The sequence below is a fragment of the Danio rerio genome, chromosome 23 (assembly GCF_049306965.1).
Source record: "Danio rerio strain Tuebingen ecotype United States chromosome 23, GRCz12tu, whole genome shotgun sequence".
Classification (NCBI taxonomy): Eukaryota; Metazoa; Chordata; class Actinopteri; order Cypriniformes; family Danionidae; genus Danio; species Danio rerio.
This window is the reverse complement of record NC_133198.1, coordinates 23,243,493-23,269,771: the sequence shown is the minus strand read 5'-3', so window position 1 is coordinate 23,269,771 and position 26,279 is coordinate 23,243,493. Positions and strand designations below refer to the sequence as shown.

At 34.9% G+C, this 26,279-nt stretch overlaps 2 protein-coding genes and 2 long non-coding RNA genes across 6 annotated transcripts in view; 3 read left to right on the top strand and 1 right to left on the bottom strand.

Moving 5' to 3' along the window:
- The window catches only part of LOC137489118 (uncharacterized), a 53,093-nt gene that overhangs the window by 26,406 nt on the left and 408 nt on the right, over window positions 1-26,279 (bottom strand). The window contains exons 2-4 of the long non-coding RNA XR_012398464.1: window positions 19,900-19,962; window positions 16,515-16,645; window positions 16,142-16,329 (exon numbers count right to left, since the gene is read on the bottom strand). This is a non-coding gene — a long non-coding RNA (uncharacterized lncRNA). The remainder of the gene's footprint in view (window positions 1-16,141; window positions 16,330-16,514; window positions 16,646-19,899; window positions 19,963-26,279) is intronic.
- si:rp71-17i16.5 lies at window positions 378-9,907 on the top strand. Its single transcript, XM_021473636.3, has 11 exons — window positions 378-495; window positions 1,968-3,898; window positions 4,023-4,088; window positions 4,228-4,453; window positions 4,522-4,616; window positions 4,895-5,041; window positions 5,144-5,234; window positions 6,075-6,205; window positions 6,293-6,404; window positions 6,673-6,830; window positions 7,591-9,907. The coding sequence occupies exons 2-11, from the start codon at window positions 1,973-1,975 to the stop codon at window positions 7,846-7,848; spliced, it is 3,210 nt and encodes a 1,069-aa protein (XP_021329311.1). The 5' UTR covers window positions 378-495; window positions 1,968-1,972; the 3' UTR covers window positions 7,849-9,907.
- On the top strand, window positions 10,509-16,220 carry LOC141380484 (uncharacterized). Its single transcript, XR_012398465.1, has 3 exons — window positions 10,509-10,570; window positions 10,682-10,706; window positions 16,160-16,220. It is a non-coding gene; the product is annotated as an uncharacterized lncRNA (long non-coding RNA).
- On the top strand, window positions 19,757-25,023 carry si:rp71-17i16.6. Of its 3 annotated transcripts, none has more exons than NM_001386531.1 (5): window positions 19,757-19,999; window positions 20,108-20,191; window positions 20,292-20,389; window positions 24,583-24,680; window positions 24,778-25,023. In NM_001386531.1, exons 1-5 carry the CDS (start codon window positions 19,989-19,991, stop codon window positions 24,940-24,942), a joined length of 456 nt encoding a protein of 151 aa, NP_001373460.1. In that variant the 5' UTR covers window positions 19,757-19,988; the 3' UTR covers window positions 24,943-25,023. The 3 variants fall into 3 exon arrangements, with proteins under 3 accessions (NP_001373460.1, XP_073794023.1, XP_005162179.1); XM_073937922.1 differs by having other exon boundaries at window positions 19,765-19,999; window positions 20,074-20,191; XM_005162122.6 differs by lacking the exon at window positions 20,108-20,191 and having other exon boundaries at window positions 19,765-19,999.

The window sequence follows — 26,279 nt, the reverse complement described above, 5'->3', positions numbered from 1 at the left end:
TAACAACTTAAAGGCAGCTTCCATGCCGATTCCACTATGCCAATCTCAAAATGATCAAAAACTGTGCCACAGGGCTGTCCCAGGTGGCATTGCCTTATAAATCTTTATTTCTCCTCTCACCTATAGAGGGCACATACTCAGAGAAATACAATAAACACCTTTATCATTTTACAACAAAATAGATTTAAAACAAAAGTTATTACAAATAAAAATAAAAAGCAAACGTGTCTCCTACAGTTGTAGTTTGTATGGAGAGAAATGGTATTTGATCAAGCAAGTGAATTTGAAATAAAATGAAACTACGAGCAAATAAGTTTGTAATGATAAAAAAAAAAAATCTTCCTCTCAGGTGCAGAAAGACAAAGGAATGAGGAAATGATGAGCTGTTATGCAGACAGTCACTTCTGTGATGTATTACAGTAAAGGGAATTGAACTATAGCTCGCACACAAGCCACAGAAACCTACCTAAAACCAAAGACAGACAGCCTGAATAGGTAAGTGCACTTCAAATTATGCAAAAACTTGTAGAATTTCAGCTGGTATTGAAAATGAGTTGTTATATGATGTATAACTTTAATGTAAGGAACATGTAGTATAGCACTGAAGACTAAAGCTTATTTTGGTTTTGATGCATTCTTCTGCCTAGAATGACTGGCAGAACCAGTTTGTGTGTTGCCAAACTGTATTTATTTTAGAACAGTTGCCAGTGTTAAATATTTTCCTTTAACTGGTGCAAGAATAATAGCGTGACAATGCTGCTGTACATCACAATTGACATGCATTACTTGTAAACCTCATTAAATACTGTATATATGCAAATCAATAAGTAAGTAAATAAATAAATAAATAAATAAATAAATAAATAAATAAATAAAGGCTTGACAATTTACAGACAACTAAAAATCAGCTTTCCTTTCTTAAAAACAAATTGCACTACAGCCTCACAAACAAGGGAAATATGAGGAGGAAGCAGCACTTATATTTGTATCTACATCCCTGAAATCTTACATGTTACAATTAGTGTTTATGAATGAATGAAACTCATGAATGGAGCAAAGAGAATGCCGATGAAGTCCAGGGAATTTGTTAACATGTATAGATATATGCAAGAAATAGAGTGAAGCACAAATATAATAAACAAAAACAAGCTAAAAAACAAAAACAAAAACAGGCACATTACGAGGATAGCTAAAAATCACTATTGACTAAAAGGGACGAACAGAACAGGGTGTAAGTACATGAGGAAACAATTAATTTACTGATGAGAAGGTGGAGACAATTAATGAATGACTAACAAGACAATAAGGGTAAACTACACTGAAAAAAATTAATCAAAGATGATTCCTTGGATTTACTCAATTTTTGTATGTTAAGTGGTTGTAAGCAATTTAATTGTGTTGAATTTAAACAAACAAATTAAGTTGAATATTATTTAATTTAATTTGATTGTTTAAAATCACAAATAAATTGTTTGCGACAGTTCTGCATGCAACACTTTTTTCAGTGTAAGGAGGTAGGGAGTGACACATGAAAACAGAACTAAACACACACACAGACACACACACACACACGCACGCACGCACGCACGCACGCACGCACACACACAGTGTTTACATATTTTATTTAAAAACGCTGAAATGTGACGAAATTAGAGGACTTACTCCGTTTGATTTCAATTTATTTTGGCCACATTTACTTTGGCTCAACATCCTAGCAACTGCACTGCAACACGCTAAAAATAAACTAAACAACTTCTCTGGCATTTATTCAGTTTAGTATTATTGAGGATAATTGCCTCGTTTAATCACCACCAGAATAATAAATGACTAAAAAGGGGGCATCTTCACCTAGACTCCAAATATGTCAGTTAATATAACCAATTATGTCTGATCTACAAAAAAGACTGCCTGTTTTGAAAAGACTGGTTGACCTTAAATGAGCACATGCTAACTTGTTTGCTTTCTAGCATCCATGGAGAACAGCTGGGAAGGTGTGCGGGATATACAACCGGAGCCTTGCTCAGATAACAACCTTGTATTCATTTGCAAGTTACCAGCCAGAGAAGGTTTTCAGTCAGTGGACAGCAGGGAGCCCTTACAGATCAAACTCCCAGGACAATGCAGCGTACATCAGCTTCGAGTGCGACTTTGTATGCTAGCACAGGAGAATAACCGAATATCTGAACCATTTGCACTTCTGGACCCAGAACGATACAGTCTGCTGTACCACAAGGAGGAAGAGTGGTATGAAATTTATGACGACTTTCAGGTATTGCAAACTCTTGATGCACCCTGGTTTCAGGGTACTGATGGTCTTCAGACTGTCTTTGTTACTGTGCTGGCTCAGAAATCTGCCTCAGAGGAGAGAGTTTATTTCCAGCATGTTTTGAATGAACTAATTGGGTATGATTTAGACTCTTCAAATGCTAATCGTTTAGGTGAGCTTGCCTATACTCGAAGAAAGTTTGCCACGCCACGAACCCAAGAACTGAAAAAACGAGATCTAATAGCTTATGCCACTGAACCCTGGACAACTTCCATCGTGCTCCCAAATGATCAGCAAGGCTACTTTCAGCGGACACTTTCAGTGACTCTTTATTATAATGGTTCAAATCTTTCGATTAAAGCTGATTTGACTCAAAAACCCAGTGATATCCTCAAGATCTTTTGGGAATCATTGCCAAAGGGGAGCCTACCAATTGAAAGCTGGACCAGTGATCATGTCCTCAAGGTGTGTGGCAGGGAGGAATTTCTGAGTGGAGACTTCCAGCTCTCAAACTACCTGTGGGTCAGACACTGCCTCAAAAACTCACTGGAGCTTCATCTCTCAGTAGTTGCCATCTCATCTCTTCCAGATGACACAGTGAGTACAGAGTACTGGCCACTAGTGGACAGTCTTACTGGTCTCTCAAGCTCCCATGAGGAGCTCTGCCTTAAAAAAAAGGAAGTAGAGGACATTGTGCTGATTTCTCTGTGGGACTGCGAGAGAAAGTTCAGGGTTAAACTCCTGGGATTTGATATCCCAGATCTCCCAAGTAAGGTACCATCACTTGTTTACGTAGAGGCAACAATAATCTATGGTAAAAAGACCATATCTTCAATTTGCTCAACTCCGAAAGAGTTTACAGATGAAGTTCTGTGGAACACCTGGCTGGAGTTTGACATTTTGATCAGGGATATCCCTCAAGGTGCAAAACTAGGTCTCACAATTAATGCCACAGAGGCAGCTAAGGAAACAAAGTCAAGCTCCTCTAAGGTACCAGATCACCATAAGGGAAAATTGCAGGTACTATACTTCGTAAATCTCCAATTGATTGATCACAGATCGCTTCTTAGCCAAGGTCCACACACTCTGAACATGTGGCCTTTCCCAGAATGGGATGAGGAGGCAGTCACTTATGAAGCAGACAAGCTGTCTACTGCCACCAACCCTGATGTAGCCAACTCAATGGCGATTACCTTCATGCTGGATCGCTACAGCTTTCCTGTTGTCTTGCCTAATGGCAGGAGCTCCTCTTGTAGTGGTACATCTCCTGTTTCAGAGTCTTCTTCACTGGACCTTGCAGGGGAATCCAGACTCTCCGCCCCATTCAGTGAGGCTTCTTCAACAGCAACCTTAACAAGAATGAGGAACCTAAAAAAGTTCAAAGAAGAAAGTGTCCACTATGTCTCAAATTTACCTCAGTTTCTTCGCACAGTCAACTGGATGCTTCCAACTGTGGTCCAGGAGGTGCACTGGCTTTTGAGTCACTGGGGGCCAGAGGACATTGAGCTTTTTGTGGCCCTTGAGCTTCTGAGTGTGGATTTTGCGGACCTGAAGGTCAGAAGATTGGCAGTTCAAAGATTAGAGATTTTATCCAATGACGAGGTGCTTAAGTATCTGCTTCAGCTGGTTCAGGTAAAAAAATATAATGTTCCATAAATGACATATTAAATAGCTCCAGTTTCAAAGTAGTGACATTCCAGATAGCATGTTCATTGAACATCAATCAAAATCCAATAAAGGATATTATTTTCTGTAGACCCTTAAAGTCGAGCCATATCACGATAGCTTTCTGGCAAGATTCCTGCTAAAAAGAGCACTAAGGGTAAGTCCTGTTTCCTGCTGTTCTCATTAGAGGGAATTTTTTAATCTCTATAATTTTGACTAAATTATATACCTGCATCATACCAGCTGTCAAGAAGTAAAGGTTAACTGCATTTGCTGATTCCATTTTCCTGGAACAGAGTAAACGCATTGGACACTTCTTCTTTTGGTATTTGCGAAGTGAGGTGGCAGGATGCCCGTTTTTCCGCCAGCGTATGGCAGTGATACTGGAGGCATACCTATTGGGCTGTGGAGAGGCAATGTTGGCTGAATTCCAGAGTCAAGTGCAAGTTGTCAGTTACCTGCATGACGTTGCTCTTGCAGTAAAGTTGCTCTACCCAGATAGGACAGATCTTCCATCAACAGGTAAAGATCAAACAGGTTACTGTTTATACTACTTATGTTATTCGCACTATCATGTATGTGCGTTTCAGCTCCTCAGAAGCTGCAGGAGTTACTGGAGAAGTGTGATTTACCCTCTGACTTCCAGGTGCCTTTTGATCCCCGTGTCAGAGCAGGAAGTATCATAGTAGGTTAATCATCTTTACTAATTGCTAGAAACCAGAATACGCCTCAATTGATATGGCAAACTTTTCAACCTTTTTCTTTGTTGGAAGTTTGATAAGTCCACAATCTAACAGCAACCTGTTCCCACCCTAAACTCATCCAAACTAAACTTATCCTTAAAAACAATATCTTGTCCACAGTCTGGCATGTCCACTGTTGCTTTGGACCCCATTAATCCCCAATCACTTTTCTTGCATGGATAAAACATTATTCATAAGAAACATTCTGTTGTTCACACAGCTAAAAGACTGTAAGATAATGGCATCAAAGAAAAAGCCACTCTGGCTGGAGTTCTCCTGCATTCAGTCAGAAGCTCCACCCTCTCCTCCAGTCGGCATCATCTTTAAACATGGAGATGACCTCCGACAGGACATGCTCATCATTCAGGTTTATTAGCAACTGTTTAAAATTCATGTTCACCACAGACTAATTAGCAATAGTGGCTAAAAACAAGGTTAATTACTAACTAAAATGTTTTTCATGTTTTAGACTCTCGTGGTTATGGACTCCATTTGGCAAGAAAAAGGTTTAGACTTGAATCTGGTGCCCTATGGATGCATTTCAACTGGATTTAACATAGGTAAGATCAGTCTTTCTCTTATGTACTGCAGTATGAGCAACTAACCCCAGAGCATCATTTTAGTTATTTTTGTCTGTTTCATTTTAATTTTTTAAATCATTTTGTCTGTGTTACTGTTAATTTGGATAAAATGAATATATTGTATATATTTTACACTTATTATCCTTTTATAATTCTTTTTTTACCAGTTACAAAACATTGCCTATCAAGACGAAAATGTCACAATTAAAACTGCATTATTTCACCCCAGAGACATTTAAGACAAAATGCATTCATAGTTTGTTATTAAGCTTCCATGTTGTTGGAAAGGTTTGGCCTGTGGAGCGTTTCCCATTATCTGCTTTTGAATGCTACATGCCAAATAAATGTAATAGACTCTCTTCAATTTCCTTTAGGCTATTCCCTTCTTTTTCAGAAATCACCACAGATAAATAAAAATATTTTAATATGATTTTAAATAATTATGTGGGTATGTTGGTTTGGTTACTTTTTCATGCGAATACCGAACATTTTGTTTGGTTATTCAAGGGATTCCTGCTTTTATAAAGAGAGAAAATTACCATAATGCATGAAAATTAATGTTGTTTCAGATCACTGATTGTGATTATTAATAATAAAATTAATTTTTTTCTGCCTTATAAAAAAAAAACAATGAAAGCATTATGTAAACAAACTATCAAGACTGATGCTGGTAAAAAATAAACAATGTGTGTAAAAATGTAAACATATCATACATTTATTATGATGATACATCACTCTGAGATACTGTATTGTGATTGGCTGCATAATTGTCTTAATATTTTGTCTTAACAATCAGCTGTATAACTGTCTTTGACACAGGAATGATTGAAATTGTGCGAAATGCAATCACTATTGCCTCAGTTCAGAGGAGTCAGGGTGGAGTGGCGGGAGCTTTTAAAAACAATGCCCTGTATGACTGGCTTCAGACGAAGTGCCCATTCCAGGAAAAAGTGAGCAGATATTCTAAATATACACCTCTTAAATCTGCATAAATCTGATTGTTATCTTCTTACTCCTTTTTGAATTTGTTACAACAGCACTTTCAAGCTACAGAGAAGTTTGTGAACTCATGTGCCGGGTACTGTGTTGCCACGTATGTGCTGGGCATTGGTGACCGTCACAATGACAACATCATGATCACAGATCAAGGTAAAGAACTCAGTTTGAGTAAAGCCATCATAGATGAACATTTTACAAGAAACTGACTCATTTTAACTTGATTATAAAATTCAGCTATGATAATGTACAGATTATGAATGCATAATGTTAAACACACACAATGTTAAAAGAATCATGGGTAGATATTAGGACATGTTTCAGGAATATAAAACATGGCTTTAAGCTTATGTGCCAGTATTTTACTAATGAATGTGTCCACAGGGAATCTGCCTAATGTTAAGTTCTCTGTTCTTCTCAGGAAACTTGTTCCACATTGATTTTGGGCACATCTTGGGAAACACTAAGAGCTTTTGGGGAGTGAACAGAGAAAGGGTGCCATTTGTCCTCACCCCTGATTTCCTGTATGTTATGGGCAGGGTGAAAGGCCGTCCCAGTCTCTACTTCCAGAGATTTAGGGTATTTTTCTCCACAAGTTTTTCCTATTTTGTATGTGCGTTTTATAACAACTATTGTTGCTACTGTTGATTCTCTTTAGACAAGTGGTTCTTAAATTGTGGTAGATGTACCCCTAGTGGTGCGTATGCTTCCTTCTAGAAACTGCAAAGAATGAGTGTTTTTAAATACATTTTGCCTGTTTGATGAAAAAAAATAAAATGACTAAAAATGGTATAAAACTAAATTAACTTGAAAAAATAATAAGTAAGAAAAAGTGCACAAAACAAAAAATAATACATTGGCACACAAAATTACTAAAACTTAAAATGAAAAACTGAAACTGTAAAAATAAAATTCAATAAAATAATAAATAATATAACAGATTAAAACACTAAAATAACATTACTTTCAACTAACATAGAAATATGGCATCTATTTTTTTCAGCCCATTTTTATAAAGGGACAGTTCACCCAATAATGAAAAAAAAAATCCATCCTCATTTACTCACACTTGATTTTCCTTCTTCTGTTAAACACAAAAGAATGATGCTGGTTTATGGTACCCATTGTCTGAATGGTTGCTATCAACCAGCATTTTTTTTGTGTTCAACAGGAGAAACTCAGGTTTTGAACAAGTGAAGGGTGAGTAAATGTATTTAGATTTTTGGGTGAACTATTCTTTTAAGCTTTAAAAAACATGACCCTGCTCTGTCTAGATTAAATTTAAACAAGTAAAGTGCTAGAGCCTTACTCTGAGCTGAAGTATGTGTTGTTTCTCTAGGACACATGCATAAATGCCTATCTGTCCCTCCGAGCTCAGTCTCGGCTTCTTGTGACGCTCTTCTCTCTAATGCTCCTGACCGGAATCCCTGAGCTCAGCATGTCTCAAGACATGCTTTACCTGCGGACGGCACTGCAACAAGATCAGAGCGAGGAGGAGGCAAGAAATCATCTCCTGCAGCAGATTGCACTTTGTGAACACAAAGGTTGGACTGTGCAAGCTAACTGGTGGTTTCATTTGATGGCTGGCATTAAATAGAAAACAACAGGGAATTATGCAACTTTTTAATAGATAATGTAATTTAGGAATTAACTGAACTTTGCATTTTATAGTTCAGTTAATTTTACACCCGTGAGACCTTAAGATGAATTAAATGTGCCTTCACACATATTGTAGTAAGTTTGGTTCAATCCTAGCAAACTCTTGTATGATTGGTCTGTTGCTGTGGTTCATATTAAGTGCAAACACTGCCATCCGAACCTCGGTGTGCACCAGACTGAGACTATAAAAAACAGGGTCTTGGTCTACTTCCAAATGAACTCTGGTGTAGCTTGACTGAGATATGTGCATAGTACAAACCCCACACATCTAAACAAATTAAAACACAACATGATATCAAAAGATTCATTCATTCATTTTCTTGTCGGCTTAGTCCCTTTATTAATCCGGGGTCGCCACAGCAGAATAAACTGCCAACTTATCCAGCTAGTTTTTTTACACAGCGGATGCCCTTCCAGCTGCAACCCATCTCTGGGAAACACACATACATTCACTACCGACAATTTAGCCTACCCAATTCACCTGTACCGCATGTCTTTGGACTGTGGGGGAAACCTGAGCACCTGGAGGAAACCTACGCGAAGGCAGGGAGAACATGCAAACTCCACACAGAAATGCCAACTGAGCCGAGGTTCGAACCAGTGACCCAGCGACCTTCTTGCTGTGAGGCGAACATGCTACCCACTGCACCACTGCCTCGCCTCGATATCAAAAGATGTGATCATAAAAAAGACAGAACAGCTATTACAGTTCAAAACAGATGTAAGAAGCACATCTCCCTGCATCAGATCTTGATTTGTATGAATGTGAGAGAAAATCCTGGCACTGTTTTGACTTCTATACACATTTTTAAATCTCTATATGTGTTCTTAGATGTTTTACATATTATCATGAGATGCTTATGCAATGATTGTTTTTATAGGTCTTTGCTATGTTATATATCTTAAAAGCCACCATCTTAGGATTGGTTTTAATAGTGACAATGTGAATGCTGAGTGAACTAGGATTAAATGCAGCAAATCATCCAAGAGAACCAAACTATACGTTTAAACACGTTTGTATTAAAAGATAAAAAAAGATTAACCAACAAACTAAATATTGTGATTTCTTTTCTAATTCACCCTCTCAATGACTGTTTTATGCATTTTAAGAAACTTTATACAGTCATAAACTATGGAAGGTCATGAGCCCTGTTGCACAGAAATTATTTGAACAAACTCGTTGTTGTGTAGTAATTTTGGGGTTGATATGAAGGAATTGTAAGGAACCCATTTTTTTTTTTTTTTTTTTTACAATGAGAGATATCACTATCAGAAATATTAATAACATTGCTGATGCAGCAAATGTCTGAGAAGTCAACATAATGAACTTAGTTTACTTAGTTAGTGTTTGATATGGGTAGCAACTGAAATCTGCAGGAAGGTAGATCTCCAGGAACAGGATTGAGCACCCCTGATCTAGATGGATTTGCATTGTAAACATTAAAGAAAATTTAAAAAGCTATTATTTTTATTACATATAATAAGTTTTTAGTCACGATACTTCCCAAATCATTCCGCACAAATACGCAGATTTTTTTTACAAAATTCTCAGCAGAAATAGCAAAAAATGTCCACAGATTCTGTCTGACCCTAGCCGTAAGGCAGTTTTATATACTGTAAATATAAAAACAATTTGTAATACTTGTATTTGTTTTTAAATGTTATATTTGAATGGGAAACACCTGCAGTCCTGCCCTCAATTTTCTTTAGTTTTTCATGTTGTAAAAGCTGATTTGGAATTATGATTTTCAGTCTTGGCTTCCCAGTCCCTCTAATGTTAGATTTTATCATGCAAACCCTGTGCCCCCCAAATAAACAATCATCAAAGACCATCAGAAAGGCCATCAGCATGTCACAATGATTATATTAGAAATAATAAAGATGACACACCACAAAAAAGACCACATGAGTAGCATTCTGCTAATGACAGCAGTTGCCTTTAGAGGGCACCCACACCCACATTTACCTCACATGCACTGGGTCATGAGACGACAGACCAAAAAATAAAAATAAAAAAATAAAAAAATCCCACTGCCTCCTCACAACAGACTGTGAGACAAAACACACCCAGCTTTTGTTAACACTAGTAAAAGCACAACATGAGAATATGTAATTCCCCTTGTACAGGCCATGATACAGAGTACTCGTGGCTGAACTGATGTGTCTAGAACAAGAGGAGGGTTGTTTGCTGGGTGTAGGGGTGTTTTCAAAGCTAGCAGTTTGGGGGGCAATGGGCGTGGGGGGAGGGGGGGGGGCTGTCAAGTCTGTCTGAGAGACTGTTTCCAGACAGACAAGCCTCCATGCTTCTTTTAGCTTGCCGTCTCTCATCCAAAGCATCATCATATCCTACTCTAATCATTAAGGTATTTTTATTTCATTACTTTTATGGTTCTCGTTTTAATCATGCTTTGTCCTTAAATGGCACAGCAGTCATTGTTGCATTTATTCCATTCTTTTCGCTTCCTATTTCTTACTCACACACAAACACACACTCATACACACACGCACACTCGCACCAAGAAGGCATCACTGTGCTGCTGACAAGGATAAGCACATGGTCACTCCACAGACTGGCTGCCTGTTTTGGAACTCTTTGTTTTTCACTACATCAGCTCTACAAGTATTTTATGAGAGTTAGTGTTGCTGCACTTTACTGAAAGGTAAGACTCTTTACTATAAATATACAATTTATTTTTACTTTATATTTATATTAAATATACAATTTACTATAAATAAACTTTATAATTTCAATAATACATTTGTCTTTTCAGCTGCTAATCCAGTTTACTCTCTCAGGTAAGTGTTAAATGAATGTAAAAAGGTAATATTTCTATGTAATAGCAAACTAGTTGTAGTTATATAATTATGTCAATTATGTTATATATAATAATATTAATAATAATAATAATAATAAATATTACGATATAAAATTCCCATTAGCTAATAAATTAATTTTTAAGTAAAATCAAACCACGTTATAGTAACATTGCTAAATTATTGGATTTGATATATGCAGTAAAATTTTTATAAATGACTTACTTGTATGTGATGTACAGTATACACTGTATAACACTGCATGTAAGTGTATATATGATGTATACTTAATTATATAAATATATTCTAAAAAATATATATAGGAAACACTTAAAGAACATAGTGTAACTCCAAGTGTTCCCTTGAAGAATTTCATTACAGTGAATCATGTAGTATTGCTTTAAGTTTACAATAAACCCACATTTATTTATCCCAATGCCATGTGCTCTCCTTGAGGTCACACACTCACAAAAAAAACTAAATTAGATTCAACTACTTTTTGTAAATGAGAAGCTTTAGTAGTTAATGATAAGGGAGTGTCAGTGGACAAGTTGGTTCATATCTGTTTGAGTCCTGGTTAATGCACATGGAGGACTCAGTCAAACAGCCCTGGTTTGCAGTGCAGAAAACAGCCTTGACCTAATTCACATCAGACAGACCAGCCCCCAGTCTCACTACATAACCAGGATCATACTGTACACTCCAAAAATGACTGCTGTTTGTTCAAACTGCTTATTTAAAATGAGATGAATCAACACAATTCTTGAGTTTTGTCTGGGTCAACATATTTGTTTAATGATCAATCTTATTCATTAACTTTGTTTCATACTCATATTCATATTCATATTCATACACTAACTTCCTTCACGTTGTCCCAACACTAATCGGTTATATGGAACTAAACATTATTTACAGTGTACAAGACTTAACAGTAACTGCTGTCAAATCAATGCTAAGTTGTTCTTTTTTTAGTGACATATTGTAAGACGAAAATTGTTCTGGACTTCAAGACTAATAGTGAAAATTGTTCTAGTGATCAGTGTGTTTTCTACTGTATAATTGTTATACTGGATAAGAGAAAATGACAGGATTAGTTCAGGCCAAAATGAAAATTCTGTTATCGTTTGTTTACCCTCAGGTTGTTTTAAACCCTTAAAGGGACAGTTCACCAAAAATAAAAATTCTGTCATCATTAAATGATTCTCGACTTGTTCCTTTCTTCAACTGAGCACAATGGAAAATATACTGAAGAATGCTGGGCGAACGAGCCATTGACATCTATAGTATATTTTAGAAAACAATATATTTTAGTCAGTAGGTGTTTTGTTTTTCCAACAATCTTCAGAATATCTTGTTTTGTGCTTAAGTGGAGTAAGGCAAAACAGTCATAACTTGAGTGTAAGTAAATGGTAAAGGATTTTTTATTTTTGGATGAACTATCCCTTTAAGACTTCTCGTAATCTCTAAAACTCAAATATTTTAATGAAATTTAAGAAAGTCCTGTACCTTCTTTTAAAACTTGTTCAATCAAAACATTTTTCATCCACCTATTTTCATGCACATTTTGGATATGCACATGGTTGATGGACATAAATGTTGAAAATGTGCACAAAAAACTTATGCACATAACTGATTTGGATAAACTATTTATTTGAAAAGGAAAAATGTGCATAAACTATGATGGAAACACTTTTACTGAAATCATGTTTTGTGTCATGTTTTAGCCTACTTACGTGATGATAAAAATGTGTGTGAATGGACAAACCAGCAGGCTGAACACACTTTAAAACATCTGAAATGTTGTTTTGGTCATTCTAAAATGCCTTAACAATTTTAATATTAGTGTTATTATATTTTTAATTACTTCCAGACCTGTCATGAGCGAATGTGCTCCATGTCTCACGCCTTCAAACGCCACCATGCGTTTATTGTTTGTCGGCATTTTCTTAGCATTTTCAGGTAAATAATTTATTAAATAAAGAGAAGATCCAAGCAATTTCTCCTACCAGCAGTTGTTACTTTTGATATTTGGCACCAGTTAATCAGGAAGTGGCGATTTAAGACTGATTGAATGGAAAGTTACTTTACTCGTGTCTTTCATGGGATATCTCAGTTTTGCACATGAATTCAATTTACTGTATGGAAACATAGCAATTGAAGCTTTAAAACTATTTTAAAGAAATGAACAAATACACTTTTTCCAAGTCTAGAGAGGAGATGGCATAATGCGATGAACTGGTTTTATTTTAGCTTTTATTCACAAAACATGAATCACATTGGGTTACAGTGAGCTAAGTTTGAAAGCTGTAAATATTATTTGACGATTCATGTTTATATGTGAATGAATCTGTTCACAATATAAATCAATCATGCCTCTTCATAAGACTGCTCAGTTTGTTTGTATTTATTTCAGACTTTCTAAAGAGGGACACAATCATTTTAGATTAAAACAATAAAACATATAATAAAATATCTTAATTTGTGCTATGAGGAAGAATTCATTTCTGTCACCTTTTGTTTTCAGGTAAATCCCTGCTATTAACACGTCTTTTAGCTTAATAAAATACTAATTTGCTGCTTAATAATATTTAGTAAGGTGGTATTGGTTAGGATTAAGGATGTAGAATAAAATCCTACTTTATACAATACAATAAACAGGCAACATTTTAATAATAAGGAGATTATAAGCCATCAGTTAACAGTGGAAATGTATACTTAAACTAAAGTGTTACATTAATATTTTATTGATTTGCAACTACATTATAATGAGTAAATGATGACAGAATAATGTCATAAATCATTACAGAAATACTTGAAGAAGTATATTGTTTTGGATTTATTGGTGCCTTATGCACAGTGCATAAACTAAAGTTAGGAAAGAACCTGAACTGACGATAGTCTGTATTTGTGCTTGTACTTGTTTACAAGCTGAATGAGTTCTGTATGAATTATGCAATAAAAAACTCAGCTTATGTATATACACACAGTACATCAGTCAGTAAAGTGACATTTTTGTACATAACAGCACTGTCTGGAATGTGTTGCTTTTATGAATCTCTGTTTCTCAAAATGTTGTATAAATGTAAATCATATGGAATCAAGAGAGCAGGTTAAAGCCTAAAACAAATGTTAAAGATGAATGCTCTAATTTCATTGTGGGTGTGTGTGTTTATATGTATGTGTGTAGTGACTACCAACATGTCGAGATGTGCATACATGCCATATGTGTAGTGTGTCTTTAATGAAATCTGTCTTTTCAGGTTAAGTACAGGTGTGGCTAACAACACTTAATGAAAACTGTCAGAAAGATGACGCACTGAACTCAAAGATAATCGTAGACATTAATGAAATCCTTCAATGCAATATCTGCCAAATTTAGGAGAAAAGATTTTAACAAGTGTGCACACATTGCTAATTATGGGCATTTTTATGGGCATTTATCATTAAAGCGTCTTGAAATAAGCAGGATTATGGGGTGGAACGCATCAGATTCTAGTTAGCACAGAATATCTGATATGAAGCTTAAGAGTGATTATTTTTTTATTTTTCAATGATTTGGAGTATACTAACATATAGATGATCATAAAGTCTGCATGAAATCACAATTTACAATTTGTATATTGTAAGTAAGGTAATCTATTAAAAAAAATATATTTATTTTTTTAATCCAAGTCTAACCCTGAAAAAGCAGTCCTTCTGTGTTGCTAGGGTAAAATATACTTAGCCATGCCCCTATAACCATTTGTTTGCTGCAAGTGAAAGAAAAGATGAGGAGTGCAAAAATAAAGCCCTGCCCCTACTCAATATTCAGTTTCAGTTGGAAAAATATCATCATACTGGCAACTTTAGCTTCATGCAGAAGTCTAACATATTGATACTAGGGATGCAATGATTAGCTCATTTCAATATTGACCACATTTAAATCGTCACAATTAATTAATCGTAGGGGTTCTCAACACTGCGTTTCTGCACAAAGCAACTGACTAAACAATCTAAACAAAGTTGTGCCAAACTTGTGCAACTTCAAAGTTCAGAGCTCACAGAGGTGAATCCCCATGCATACTTTATTAAACACTGAGGCAATTAACTAAGGGCTGTTCATATTTCCCGTCTTTTGCGCACACAAGTTCGTTATTTTTAATGGAGGCGTGCAGCTTGCGCATGGCGTGACACGCTCACCTTTTCCAGGCGCACCTAGTTGAAAGAATGCCACAAGTGCACTGTGATCACCTGACAAGAACTGACCGATCAGCTTCATACGTTGTATAGAATATCCACATTTCTACTCTGATGAGAAAAAGAAAATATAAAAGGAAAATACTAAACAATTTAGTAAAATAAATAGTGGACTAAATGTGCCTTTCAGACAGAGGTTCACCCCTTGGACAACGTTTGTTCTCTTTAAAATGGAAATACTTACATAATATGTGGCTTAAATTGACAAATACATATTTTTTTATTCATTTTATTCATTTTCTTTTCTGCTTGGTCCCTTTATTAATTAGTGGTCATCACAGCGAAATTAACCACCAACTTATCCAGCATATGTTTTATACCTAGCAGTGGAAAACCCCCATACACCCTCATTTACACCCTCATTCACAAACATACACAGACAATTTAGCTTACCCATTTCACCTTCAGTATACCACATGTCTTTGGACTATGGGGGGAACTGGAGCACCTGGAGGAAACCCATGCGAACATGGGGAGAACATGCAAACTCCACACAGAAACGCTAACTGACCCAGCCGAGGCTTGAACCAGTGACCTTCATGCTGTGAGGTGACAGCGCTACCCACTGGGCCACCACACCACCCCTTATTTACTGATTGATTTATTCATTCATTGTTCTGTCATTTATTTTCAGTGTGAAATTATTACTTATGCTTGAATGCCAAAACATTTTTTTTAAAGTCCAAAGAGAAATGGACTATTGTTTGTTTTTATTATTTTCATGTGATTTAAATTAATGAATGCATAATAATTGTGATAACTGTGAAACTGTGATTATTCCTCAGACTATACCCGTACAACCAAAATCTATAATCATTGCATTCCTACTAACATCTCAAACCTAATTTTTGACATCATGGGGATTTTGAGAAAAAGTAATTTAGAAGTAATTAATTATTTATTAATTAATTATAATTAGTAATTAATTGTAAATACTGCAATATTCTATAAGAATTGCCCTTTCTGGTGACCTAAGGTGCTTTGGTTTTTTAAAATCTCAACAGCACTAAAGATATTTTTATAATATAGATGTTTTTTAACCTAAAATTAAAAAGACCGTAGAACATAGGTTGAGAATTCATAACAGAATTGTTCTCTCTGTTTATGTAAACTTCTGTGATATTATACAAGCCTGTGATTTTCAAATAATTTTTTTTGCAAATGTGTTTGTGTGCTTGTACTGGTTATGTCCTGCACAGATCCACTGTCACGCTGATTCTGGGAGGTCTCGTCTTTTCAGCACTGATGGTCCATGGATAAACTGCAGTGACACACTGCCGCGTCCTTCAGAGGGGCCCTCCAATTACCACTGAGACACACAGGCCACCAAAAACGTGAAAAAAATGTGCATGCTATGTCTGGAAATCTCCTAAAGAAGCAATCCATAAATCGAAATGAGTAAATAAGACTGGTCAGAGACTAGAAGAAGATTTTTTCCTCATTAGCAGATATGTTTAAACTGACCAAGACTGCCATTTCGATTTGTTTGACCTTTTAAATTCATTTAAAGTGGCAGCACAAAAAAAAAAAAAAACTCCTCCGCTATGCTTTTACCTTCTGTAGCGTGACTGATTTCCTCTGGTGTTCAGAGTGGACTGGGTTTTTCTAGCACCATTTGAAATCGGTCGTGCTGAAAGGTATGGCGTCGCCTTCATATGTGCAGGCAGCAGACCACTTTGTAGTCCCTGAAAAGACAGGAAATGGATGGGGTGATGTTTGAAGTTGTATATCAACAAACCACTGGTGCAGAGACAGAAATGTACCATTATTTATTGCCTCAGTTGAATTAAAGTAACCAGATCTTTGAAACTTTTGTCACAACTTAATGTCTTTGTGCTTAATCCACCTAATACATTTATAATTGAGGTTTAGCTCATTTGGGTTGAAACCTGTATAAGGAAATTTAGTACTGATCTATTAAGATTAGATAAGATTCATTCATTATTTGTTCATCATACATTGAGTCGATTCAATCATAACAATCATAACTTTACACAACAAATTATAACAGCAATTATAATATTATTTATCAATATATGGATTTTTTGGGATTTTTAAAAGCTACGAAAAACTTAAATGTATAACAGGAAATACGGACTATTGTTATTGTTTACATCCCTAAAAATGGTCTGTAATGATCAATCAAAATGTGTTTAAACACAAGTAAAAACCCAGATACTTAAGTATAAAAGTAGGTTTTATTTTTAGAAATGTTTCCTTCCTTTTATTTTAATGTAACATTTGCAAATGCCATGGCAATCTAATAACTGAACATTTAATTTTAGCAATGTTTAATATGTAAGTTTTTTTTCTAATTTACATTGTTTTAATTAATAACAGTCACACGTGTTAATTTGTTTTTAGACTAAAACACTTAATTAACTAATCTAATTTTATACTATTAATTGTTTTGTGAAATGAGAAACAATGTTCTATTCTGTAATAGTGTTTCTTGAACAAATCTTAAATAATAAATAAAAAAAGTAGATGTTAAATTTATTAAAGGTCCCTGAACATTTATTCAAGGATCAAAAAATGTTTACTGAGCAAAATGTATTAACATACTACTAAGTATTGGATTGTGGTGAATTTTAATGAAAAACGCATTCAAACTGTTTTCAGCGAAACATTAGATAATTAAAACATAATCATATTTCAAAATAGTTTTTCTGAAATTATAATGTAAATATACTAGGCATGGGCCAGTATAATATTCTAAGGGTCTGATAACCTTGCATAAAAAAATTCACGGTTTCACGGTATTATGATTTTTGCTCTAAAATATGTTCTTTTTAAATGTCTGGGTAAACAAACTAAAACTTTTTATCTGCTTTGAACACAATGAGTCGGAAATTGCATATTATATAGTACGCTTAAAACAGTATGCAAGCAGAGTAGTATGTTCGAATTCACAAGCTTTGTCCCAAATATCACACAATACACTATGCACTTTAGCACTATGTACTTATGCACTTACAAACTCGACAGCATGTATGTAGTGTTCCCAAAAGAACACTAATGGATTTTTTACTAAGCGGAAATTCAAACTCGTTTTGACGGTTGCCAAATTAGTGAAACAAATGACCAAACAACCCAATAATATCTGTTGTGAGTATAACTGCATTCACCATCGGGAGGTGGTATAATCCCTCTCGTAGGAGAATTTTGCTTTCACAATACAAAATAAATAAACTAATCCAACATCAGTGCCCGTAAGCTTCACCCCTTCCTCTACGTGAGCAAAGCTGAGACCGTTGAGTGCATGAAGTGTACATCAGTAGTAAATTTAAATTCAAATGCATTACCTGCTGAGTAGTAGGTGATTTCGGACGCAGTCAATATATTTTATTTTAGGAACATTTAAAATATTTTGGAGCAGTAAACATGTCTGGGAAAATCAGTCAAGTTAATCATTGACTTCTGCTGTTTTTGTATGTATTAGAGCTGCTCTTTTTAAGAAATAAGCAGCTTTAATGAAATAAGGAAAAAAAAATAATAATAAAGTTAGCATTTTGCAGTCAAATTTGATAAGAATTTATTTTAGCAAAAGAAAAAAAATTGAATATATTTTGGACAGAATTCAGTGTAAAATGTAAGAAATTATTTATAAAGATAGACAGGTCTACAGAATTATTTTAGAGTGTATCAACATGAATAGCAGCTGATGTTTTTGATCTAACAGCTGAAAAACTACATGATGAACGCTGCGAGTTTGCATCAGGATGATGATACATGAGCCGCCTTTTTAAGCAATGTTGTTAGGCTATATTGCAGAGTTTGATGCTGCTGAGCTACTTTCATAAATTTGGCAACAAACACTTTACATAAAAATAGGAAATGCTAGTTATTTTATACTAATGTATCAATAGGATGTGAGGACTAGTTACCTACCTATCCTCGCTCACTATACTTCAGCTTCGTCTCTGATTTTTGAGGGGTCCCCACAGCAGACTGAATCACCAATTATTCCAGCAAATGTTTTACACAGCAGATACCCTTTCAGCTGGGAAACACCCATACACACTCACATTTGCACACTCTTATACACTGCTGCCAATTTATTTACCGATTATTCACCTATACTGCATGTTTTTGGACTGTGATTGAAATGAGTACTTTTACTTTGTTACTTTTGTACATTTTTGAGGCCAAACTTCTTTACTTTTACTTAAGTACAAACGTGAAGTCATTACTTTTACTTTTACCAGAGTCATTTTAAACATGAGTATCTGTACTTAAAAGATGTGTGTACTTTTGCCATCTCTGAAAAACACAAATAGAAATCTTTACAATTTAATGGCATCTTTGGATATCTTTTCTGCTGGAGATTCTGTTGTCCTAAAAACAACAACAAAAAAAAACTCACTTATACCTTAGGAATGGTATAACAGAAAGTTTTTTGTTTTAAACCTTGACTTTTCCAAACCGCGGTATGCCTTGAAAACGATTATCTTCCCATGTTATTATACAGTCTTAATCTTATTTCTAATTTGATTTTGATATTTCCTTCACAAAGTTTTACTAAATCATTAAAAAGTGAATTAAATCTTCATGTACTGTGACACATATGACGGTCACTGGTTCAAATTGCTATTGCTAATATTCGTAAAGAAGTTAACATTTAATTTCTAGGCACTGTCTATTTTAAAATTCTCTTTCATTCCTCAACATCACTTTGTCTGATTAGTGTCTCTCTTTTACTGCTCATCAGCTTTAGAATTAACAAGACATGTTTGGACCCGCAGCTCCAGAGTCAATCATTAAACACACATGCAAACATCACTTCTGAGCCAACGCATACTATCCCACAATCCCTGGACAGCAGAGGCAAGTGTCAGAAGGGATGGGACTCTATTTGCCCTCATTCCTAAGAGGAATCAGGTGCTTTCTGTCACCTGGACTACCAAATCTCCATGGATGTCACAACCAACCCACTTGCCTGAACTGAGACCTGTCCCAATCTGATCCGGAGTCAGTCAGCTGGATGTCACCCTCAGTCTTTCTAAGAACAGAGAGAGGAAATCAAAGATGACCATTGGGTGAGAAATACACAATTATTGTTCTTGTATTTGGTTGAGTGCTACTAAAGTTTGCATTCAATGTTACATTTTAGGTGACTTTGCTATGTTCTGTAAAAACACTTTTAGGATGACGGAACAGTTTGACATGATGATGGAAAATAAAGAAATCCAGGATGACTGCAGTCTAAAAAGCAAGCAATACCTTCTCGCGTGTGTGTTTTTTTTTGTAGCAGTGACCCTCAGTAATGACTACACTTGATGTATGAGTTGAAGAAGATGACTTTTAGACCGCTGTTTATCTGTCTTTTAGTTTGTTTGATGAATCGACTGCAGAGTATTTCCTTAGCCCTTCCTCATGCCCAAAGGAAACACCTCCATGGTTTTCCCAGCTGAAAGACAATTTGAAAGGTACTTTTTGTTGTTGTTTTAGAGATAAATATATGTATAATAATACAGTTTAATACACGTGGACCTGGACCATTAAACCAGCGTTATGTTGTACTTATGTTAAGTATATTTGTAGGTATAGACAACAATAAGTTGTATCAGTCAAAAAGATTGATTTTTCTTTTAAGCCAGAAGTCATTAAGTAAATATCATCTTCCATGAACACATTTTTTAAAAACTTCCTTCTATAAATATATCAAAATGTAATTTTTGATTAGTAATTTGCATTATTAAGAATTTAATTTGGACAACATTAAAGGTGCTTTTCTCAATATTTATCAAATCAAACTTCAATATGGAGATATAAATATAGTTTGCAAACATTTATCCTTTTTTTGTAGTGCAGGGTCTCATTTACTCATAAAAGGGACTGTATAATATATGAAACCAGCAGAAACCCTGTATATATATATATATATATATATATATATATATATATATATATATATATATATACATACATACACATGTATATGTATAAACAACACTGTTAAACCTTACCAGGCTTTTTTACAGTAGAACACTGGCAACACTGTTGCCAGCTACTCACTGTAAAAGTTTGGTTACAGTAAGTAACTGGCAACAGTGTTGCCAGTTAATTACTGAAACTGAACCATTACAGTGAGTGGCTGGCAACAGTGTTGCCAGTTGTTTACTGTAACCGAACCATTGCAGTGAGTAGCTGGCAACAGTGTTGCCAGTTAATTACTGTAATAGAGCAGTAGTGGTAACTAACTGGAAACTGTGTACAGTTAATTACTGTACTGTAGTGTTACAACTCACAGCATTATACTGCATACACAATAGTATGTCAAGGTGTTACTAAAATTAATTAGTATTCTTACCTGTTATTAATTCTTTAAATTAATTAAGTTGTAAATTCTGACAAATTTATTTTATTGTTTTGGCAGCAAACAAATATAAAACAGAAAATGTAAACCAAAATTAAGAAATCAGCAGATATAAATATCATCTTACATATTACTGAGAGCCACAGGTCTGCACAGCAAGGCTGCAGTCAAACTAACGTTTAAGCATGCAAAATTCTGTCATATGGCTCTGCGAAAAGGAGTGGGATTAAACAAAATATTTAGAGATTGAAAAAGCAAGCAACTGGTCCATAATTTTTGTTCAGAGATGTCATGGTTTGATCTTTGATTAGTCTCAAGCAATCACATGATGTGATTTCGCAGTTCAGAGTTCTCCAAGCTTGAACTTTCCAATGCTGCAAACTGTAAAATTTGCCGCATGAGCATGCATTCCAGGTCTGCAGCATTCACGTGCGTATGAATGGAAGTCTAAAGGGAGAAAAGTGCAGTGTGACCGGGACTTTAAGCTGTAACTCTAATTAAACACACCTGATAAAACTAATTAAGGCTCGTTAGAAATCTACAGGTAATGTTGAAGCAGGGTGGGAACTAAACTCTGCAGCCCTGCAGTTCTCCAGTAACTTGGAGTTTGACCCCCATGGTATATAGCAGGGGTGCTTAATCCTGTTCCTGCAGATTTCAGTTGCTACCCATATCAAACACACCTGCCTGTAATTATCACGTGGTGTTCAGGTCCTAATTAATTGGTTTAGGTGTGTTTGATATGGGTAGCAACTGAAATCTGCAGGAAGGTAGATCTCCAGGAACAGGATTAAGCACCCCTGGTATATAGCATACTTTTAAAGCAACTGCTAACATTTATCACAATCACATATCCAATAAATAAACACACACACACACACACACACACACACACAAAGTGCTGCAGTGAAATGTGTTACTCTCTCCTCAATGCTGACCATGCAAAAAAAAAAAAAAAAACTGAACAGCAAAAAACACAAAATAATTATTTTAAATTTTAAAGTTTTAAATAATTAAAAGCTCTGTCAAATCTCAAAAAGTTTAAAATAATTATATAAAACAAAAATAAAGTTGGCAACACTGAAAAACCAAAGGATCCAATCTTTTATTGTTATAATTATTATTTTTTTACTTTAAAAATCTCATGACAACAAACTTTTATATTGTTTCTAATATAAATTCATAGGTGGAAACACTACTCTGATATCTGAAATAGCAACAAACTCACAACCTGGGACCTGACAGTAGAGCTTTTGTGTGTGGATGGTTATGTGTATCATGTTTTTGTGATTCCCTGTGATGATTTCTGTTCACATGTTACCTTACTAAGGTGATGGAATTTAATGGTTTTTATGTGCATAAAAGCTGCTTATTTGCCAGAAAGATACATGAAACTGTTAGCATCTGTATATGGCAGTATGCAATGTCCAATAAATAAATATACTTAAATAAAAGTAATGTAAGAAGTTATATGAGGAGAGGCTAACTAGCTAACAATGTAGCTTTCAACACATTTTAAGATAACTACAATATAACTTAAAACACAGCCTTATTTTAGAAACCCTCAACATTCATTTGAACACATTTTACTTACTCATTGTAGATTCTTATTTAAAGCCTAAAACATATCAGACTACATCTGAATTGATGGACAGAGAACAGAGCACACAGCAGTAAACAAATCAAACACCTGGCTCCCTTAAAGGGGCAGCATTTTCTGAAAACATTTTCTCAAACTTTTTTGTTAAGAATAAGACAGCCTATGTGAGTGTCTGGTGATGCCTAAATCATTGTTTTCTGCCTTTAAAATGCACGTCTTTATGATTAGCAACATAAAGCATCAGAGTAGATAGGACAGTTCTGGTTGTACAGTAATTTGCCATTTATTGTCACAGTTACTACCTGCAATGTGTACGTAAAGTAAGTTACTGTAATTTATCATTTGCACTACACAATTTAATACAAAGTCTGCTCCTTTTACAGTAAAATACTGTTTCTTTTCATTACAGCTAAACACTGGCTATTTTATAGTTATTTACTGCATAATCTACGGTAAGGGTTAACAGTGAACAAAACAAATGTAGTTATTTCTTAGACATGTATTGTACTTAGTCAAAACAAGAACATTTTAGTTGCATACAATTTTTTGCAATATAATGTTTTGTTTTTAAATGACAAGTTTAACATTGTTAAAACTATATTTGATGTTGAGGCAATTACATGAACAATCAAAAATATATATTTGTTGGCTTTTGGTCCAAATGGATTGAGAATAACTCCTATTCAATTATTATCATTTCTTATTCATTTAGTAATGTTATGTCTGCTCCCCCTTACTTCTGTAAATAGTTCTTGTAGAGATGGAAGAACACGTAAAGGGATATACAGCTGTTATTATCCATTTATGATATTATTATAATAAAGAATTGTGTAATTGTTTTTCCTTGGTTAGTGAATTTAATTTAGAGAATTTGCTGTCTAACATCTGTTGTGAATTACATCTCTTTAAAAAAAGTTTTATTGAGATGAATTTTTGGTGACTGGATGTCTGCCCCACTGGCTAGTTTTTTCTTGGACAGAGTAAAATTAAGACCCATTATATATATCAGTATTAGTTCCTAATAAATTATTTATACAGTTTTAACATGTATAAAATTTATTGTCTACATAAACTCATGCAACATTTTTAGAACATTATTGATAATTACATAGTGTCTGTTTAAGTAACATGAATATACTTAAAGTAAAATATTCACAAACCCGTATTTCATGAAAGAAATGCTCCAGTCACAATATGACAGAATATAACAAGGTGATATAATAGAAACATTGATACACTTACAGTAAAACAATGAATCTTTCAGCAAAAACTTGAGCATTTGTTTCATGTATTACTAAAAAAATCTTTACATTTTTGGATATAAAATCATTACATACAAAATCTGACATATTATTTTGATATATTACTGATTATTGTCCTAATTTGTTGTACTGTTACCAGCGCTGAACATTTTTTAGGAACAACACTTTTCACCAATCTTTGATGCCTAGAAATCATTTACTTGAAACAGAAACTTACACATTCTAAATATCTTAACTTTTTTGTACAAGCATTAATTTTCCTTAAAAGTAAATGACAGATTACATAGTAACATGTTCCGTGTGTATTTTTTTGTCCAATCTGAAAGAAAATAATTGGGGGATTTGGAAAAAAACTAAGAATTTAAAGAAAATATATAACTTAAAAAACAGAAGATATTGTAAGATACGCTATAGCTAAGTAAATTTGGTCTCTGTCATCAGATTACAGTGCAGTTGCCCTGTGGGATACTCTGAGACTGCGCTCTACACAGATACTGCAAGAATCAAACACAGAGCCCTCGATGGAGATTACTGATGAGGTCTGACTCTTTAACATCTCACTAACTCAGTCAACTGTGAAATCTTGAAAGTAATCTTTACCAATGTGAGCTAGCAACATACACTATGTCTTCACAGATTGCCAGACGGGTAACAGACTGGAAGACACAGATAAAGCAGGACCATCTGACCCACCTGTCAGAAGTGAAATACATGTTTCATTGTGCTCAGCGTAATCAAGCCATCTCTGCACTGCTTCTAAAACAAAACCCTTTTTTTGACTATCAGATCAATAATGACTGAATAGATTCCTGCAGATTCTTGCAGAACAACCAAATAAGTGCAAATGCAGAGTACTCAATAAAATGCTCAATTATTCATTCATTCAGTTTCTTTTCAGCTTAGTCCCTTTATTAATCAAGGGTTGCCACAGTGGAATGAACCACCAACTTATCCAGCATGTTTTACGCAGTGGATACCCTTCCAGCTGCAACCCATCACTGGAAAACACCCATACACCCTCATTCACACACATACACTACAGAGAATTTAGCTTACCCAATTCACCTATGGCGCATGTTTTTGCGGTGTGGGGGAAACCAGAGCACCTGGAGGAAATCCACGCAAACACAGGGAGAACATGCAAACTCCACGCAGAATTGCCAACTGACTCAGCCAAGGCTCGAACCAGCAACCTTCTTGCTGTGAGGCGAGAGCGATACCCACTTCGCCACCGTGCTGCCTCTATTGGTTTTGCTTTGTTAAAAGGTAATTGTTACAGGTGTCTGGCTTTCCTGAAAATATATATTCTTTGTGTTCAACAGATAAACTCATAAAAGCTTAGAGCCACTTAATGGTGAGTAAACAGTGAGTAAATGTTCATTTTTGGGTGTGCTTATCCCAGTGTTGCACTGTGATATACAGTTGTACTTATAATTCTCTACCATTGGAGGGCAGCAGACTCTAAATTTGCCTTTAACCTCATTAACGAAACAATTGAAATTGTCTACTTGTTTTGCTCCTGGTTGACAATTGTAAATTGTCATCTAGATCGTGTTTTCTATTATTTTGTGCAGTTATTTGACAGTTATTAAGCTTATTTAAAACTCTTAATTAAAAATTACTGCATTTAGAGATATCCTCTTTTAGAAGATCTCATTTGGTTGCAAAAGATTAAAGCACTGACAAAACGTTTACAATACTAGCACTATGGTAAAATATGTCACTACACAATACAATAAATAGCTGTCATTCCTAACCATAATGCCTGAAACCATTAAGTTGTATCATCCCACACAAACTTTGTACTCTAGATGACCTCGGCTGTTCATGCGTTATTAACCCTATTGCCCTTGTTCTCACTAACCACTAATAACTAACAATTTAGGGTTAATTATAAAACAACCAATACGTGTCGTGTTATAGTGCTGGAGAGTTAGTAAGTAAGCACCTATAGAAAAAACTACCTAGTTACTTAGCGAGTTATACTTTTTACTTTAGTTATTTTGTCACTCGTGGATGAAAACTATGAGCAAAGATTTGATTCCACATAATTTTCTGTGCTATTTTTCTTCCTTATGAAATGTTCACAGAGCAAATACATAACTTTTCAAACTATGAGTTTAAGCAATAAAACAAAT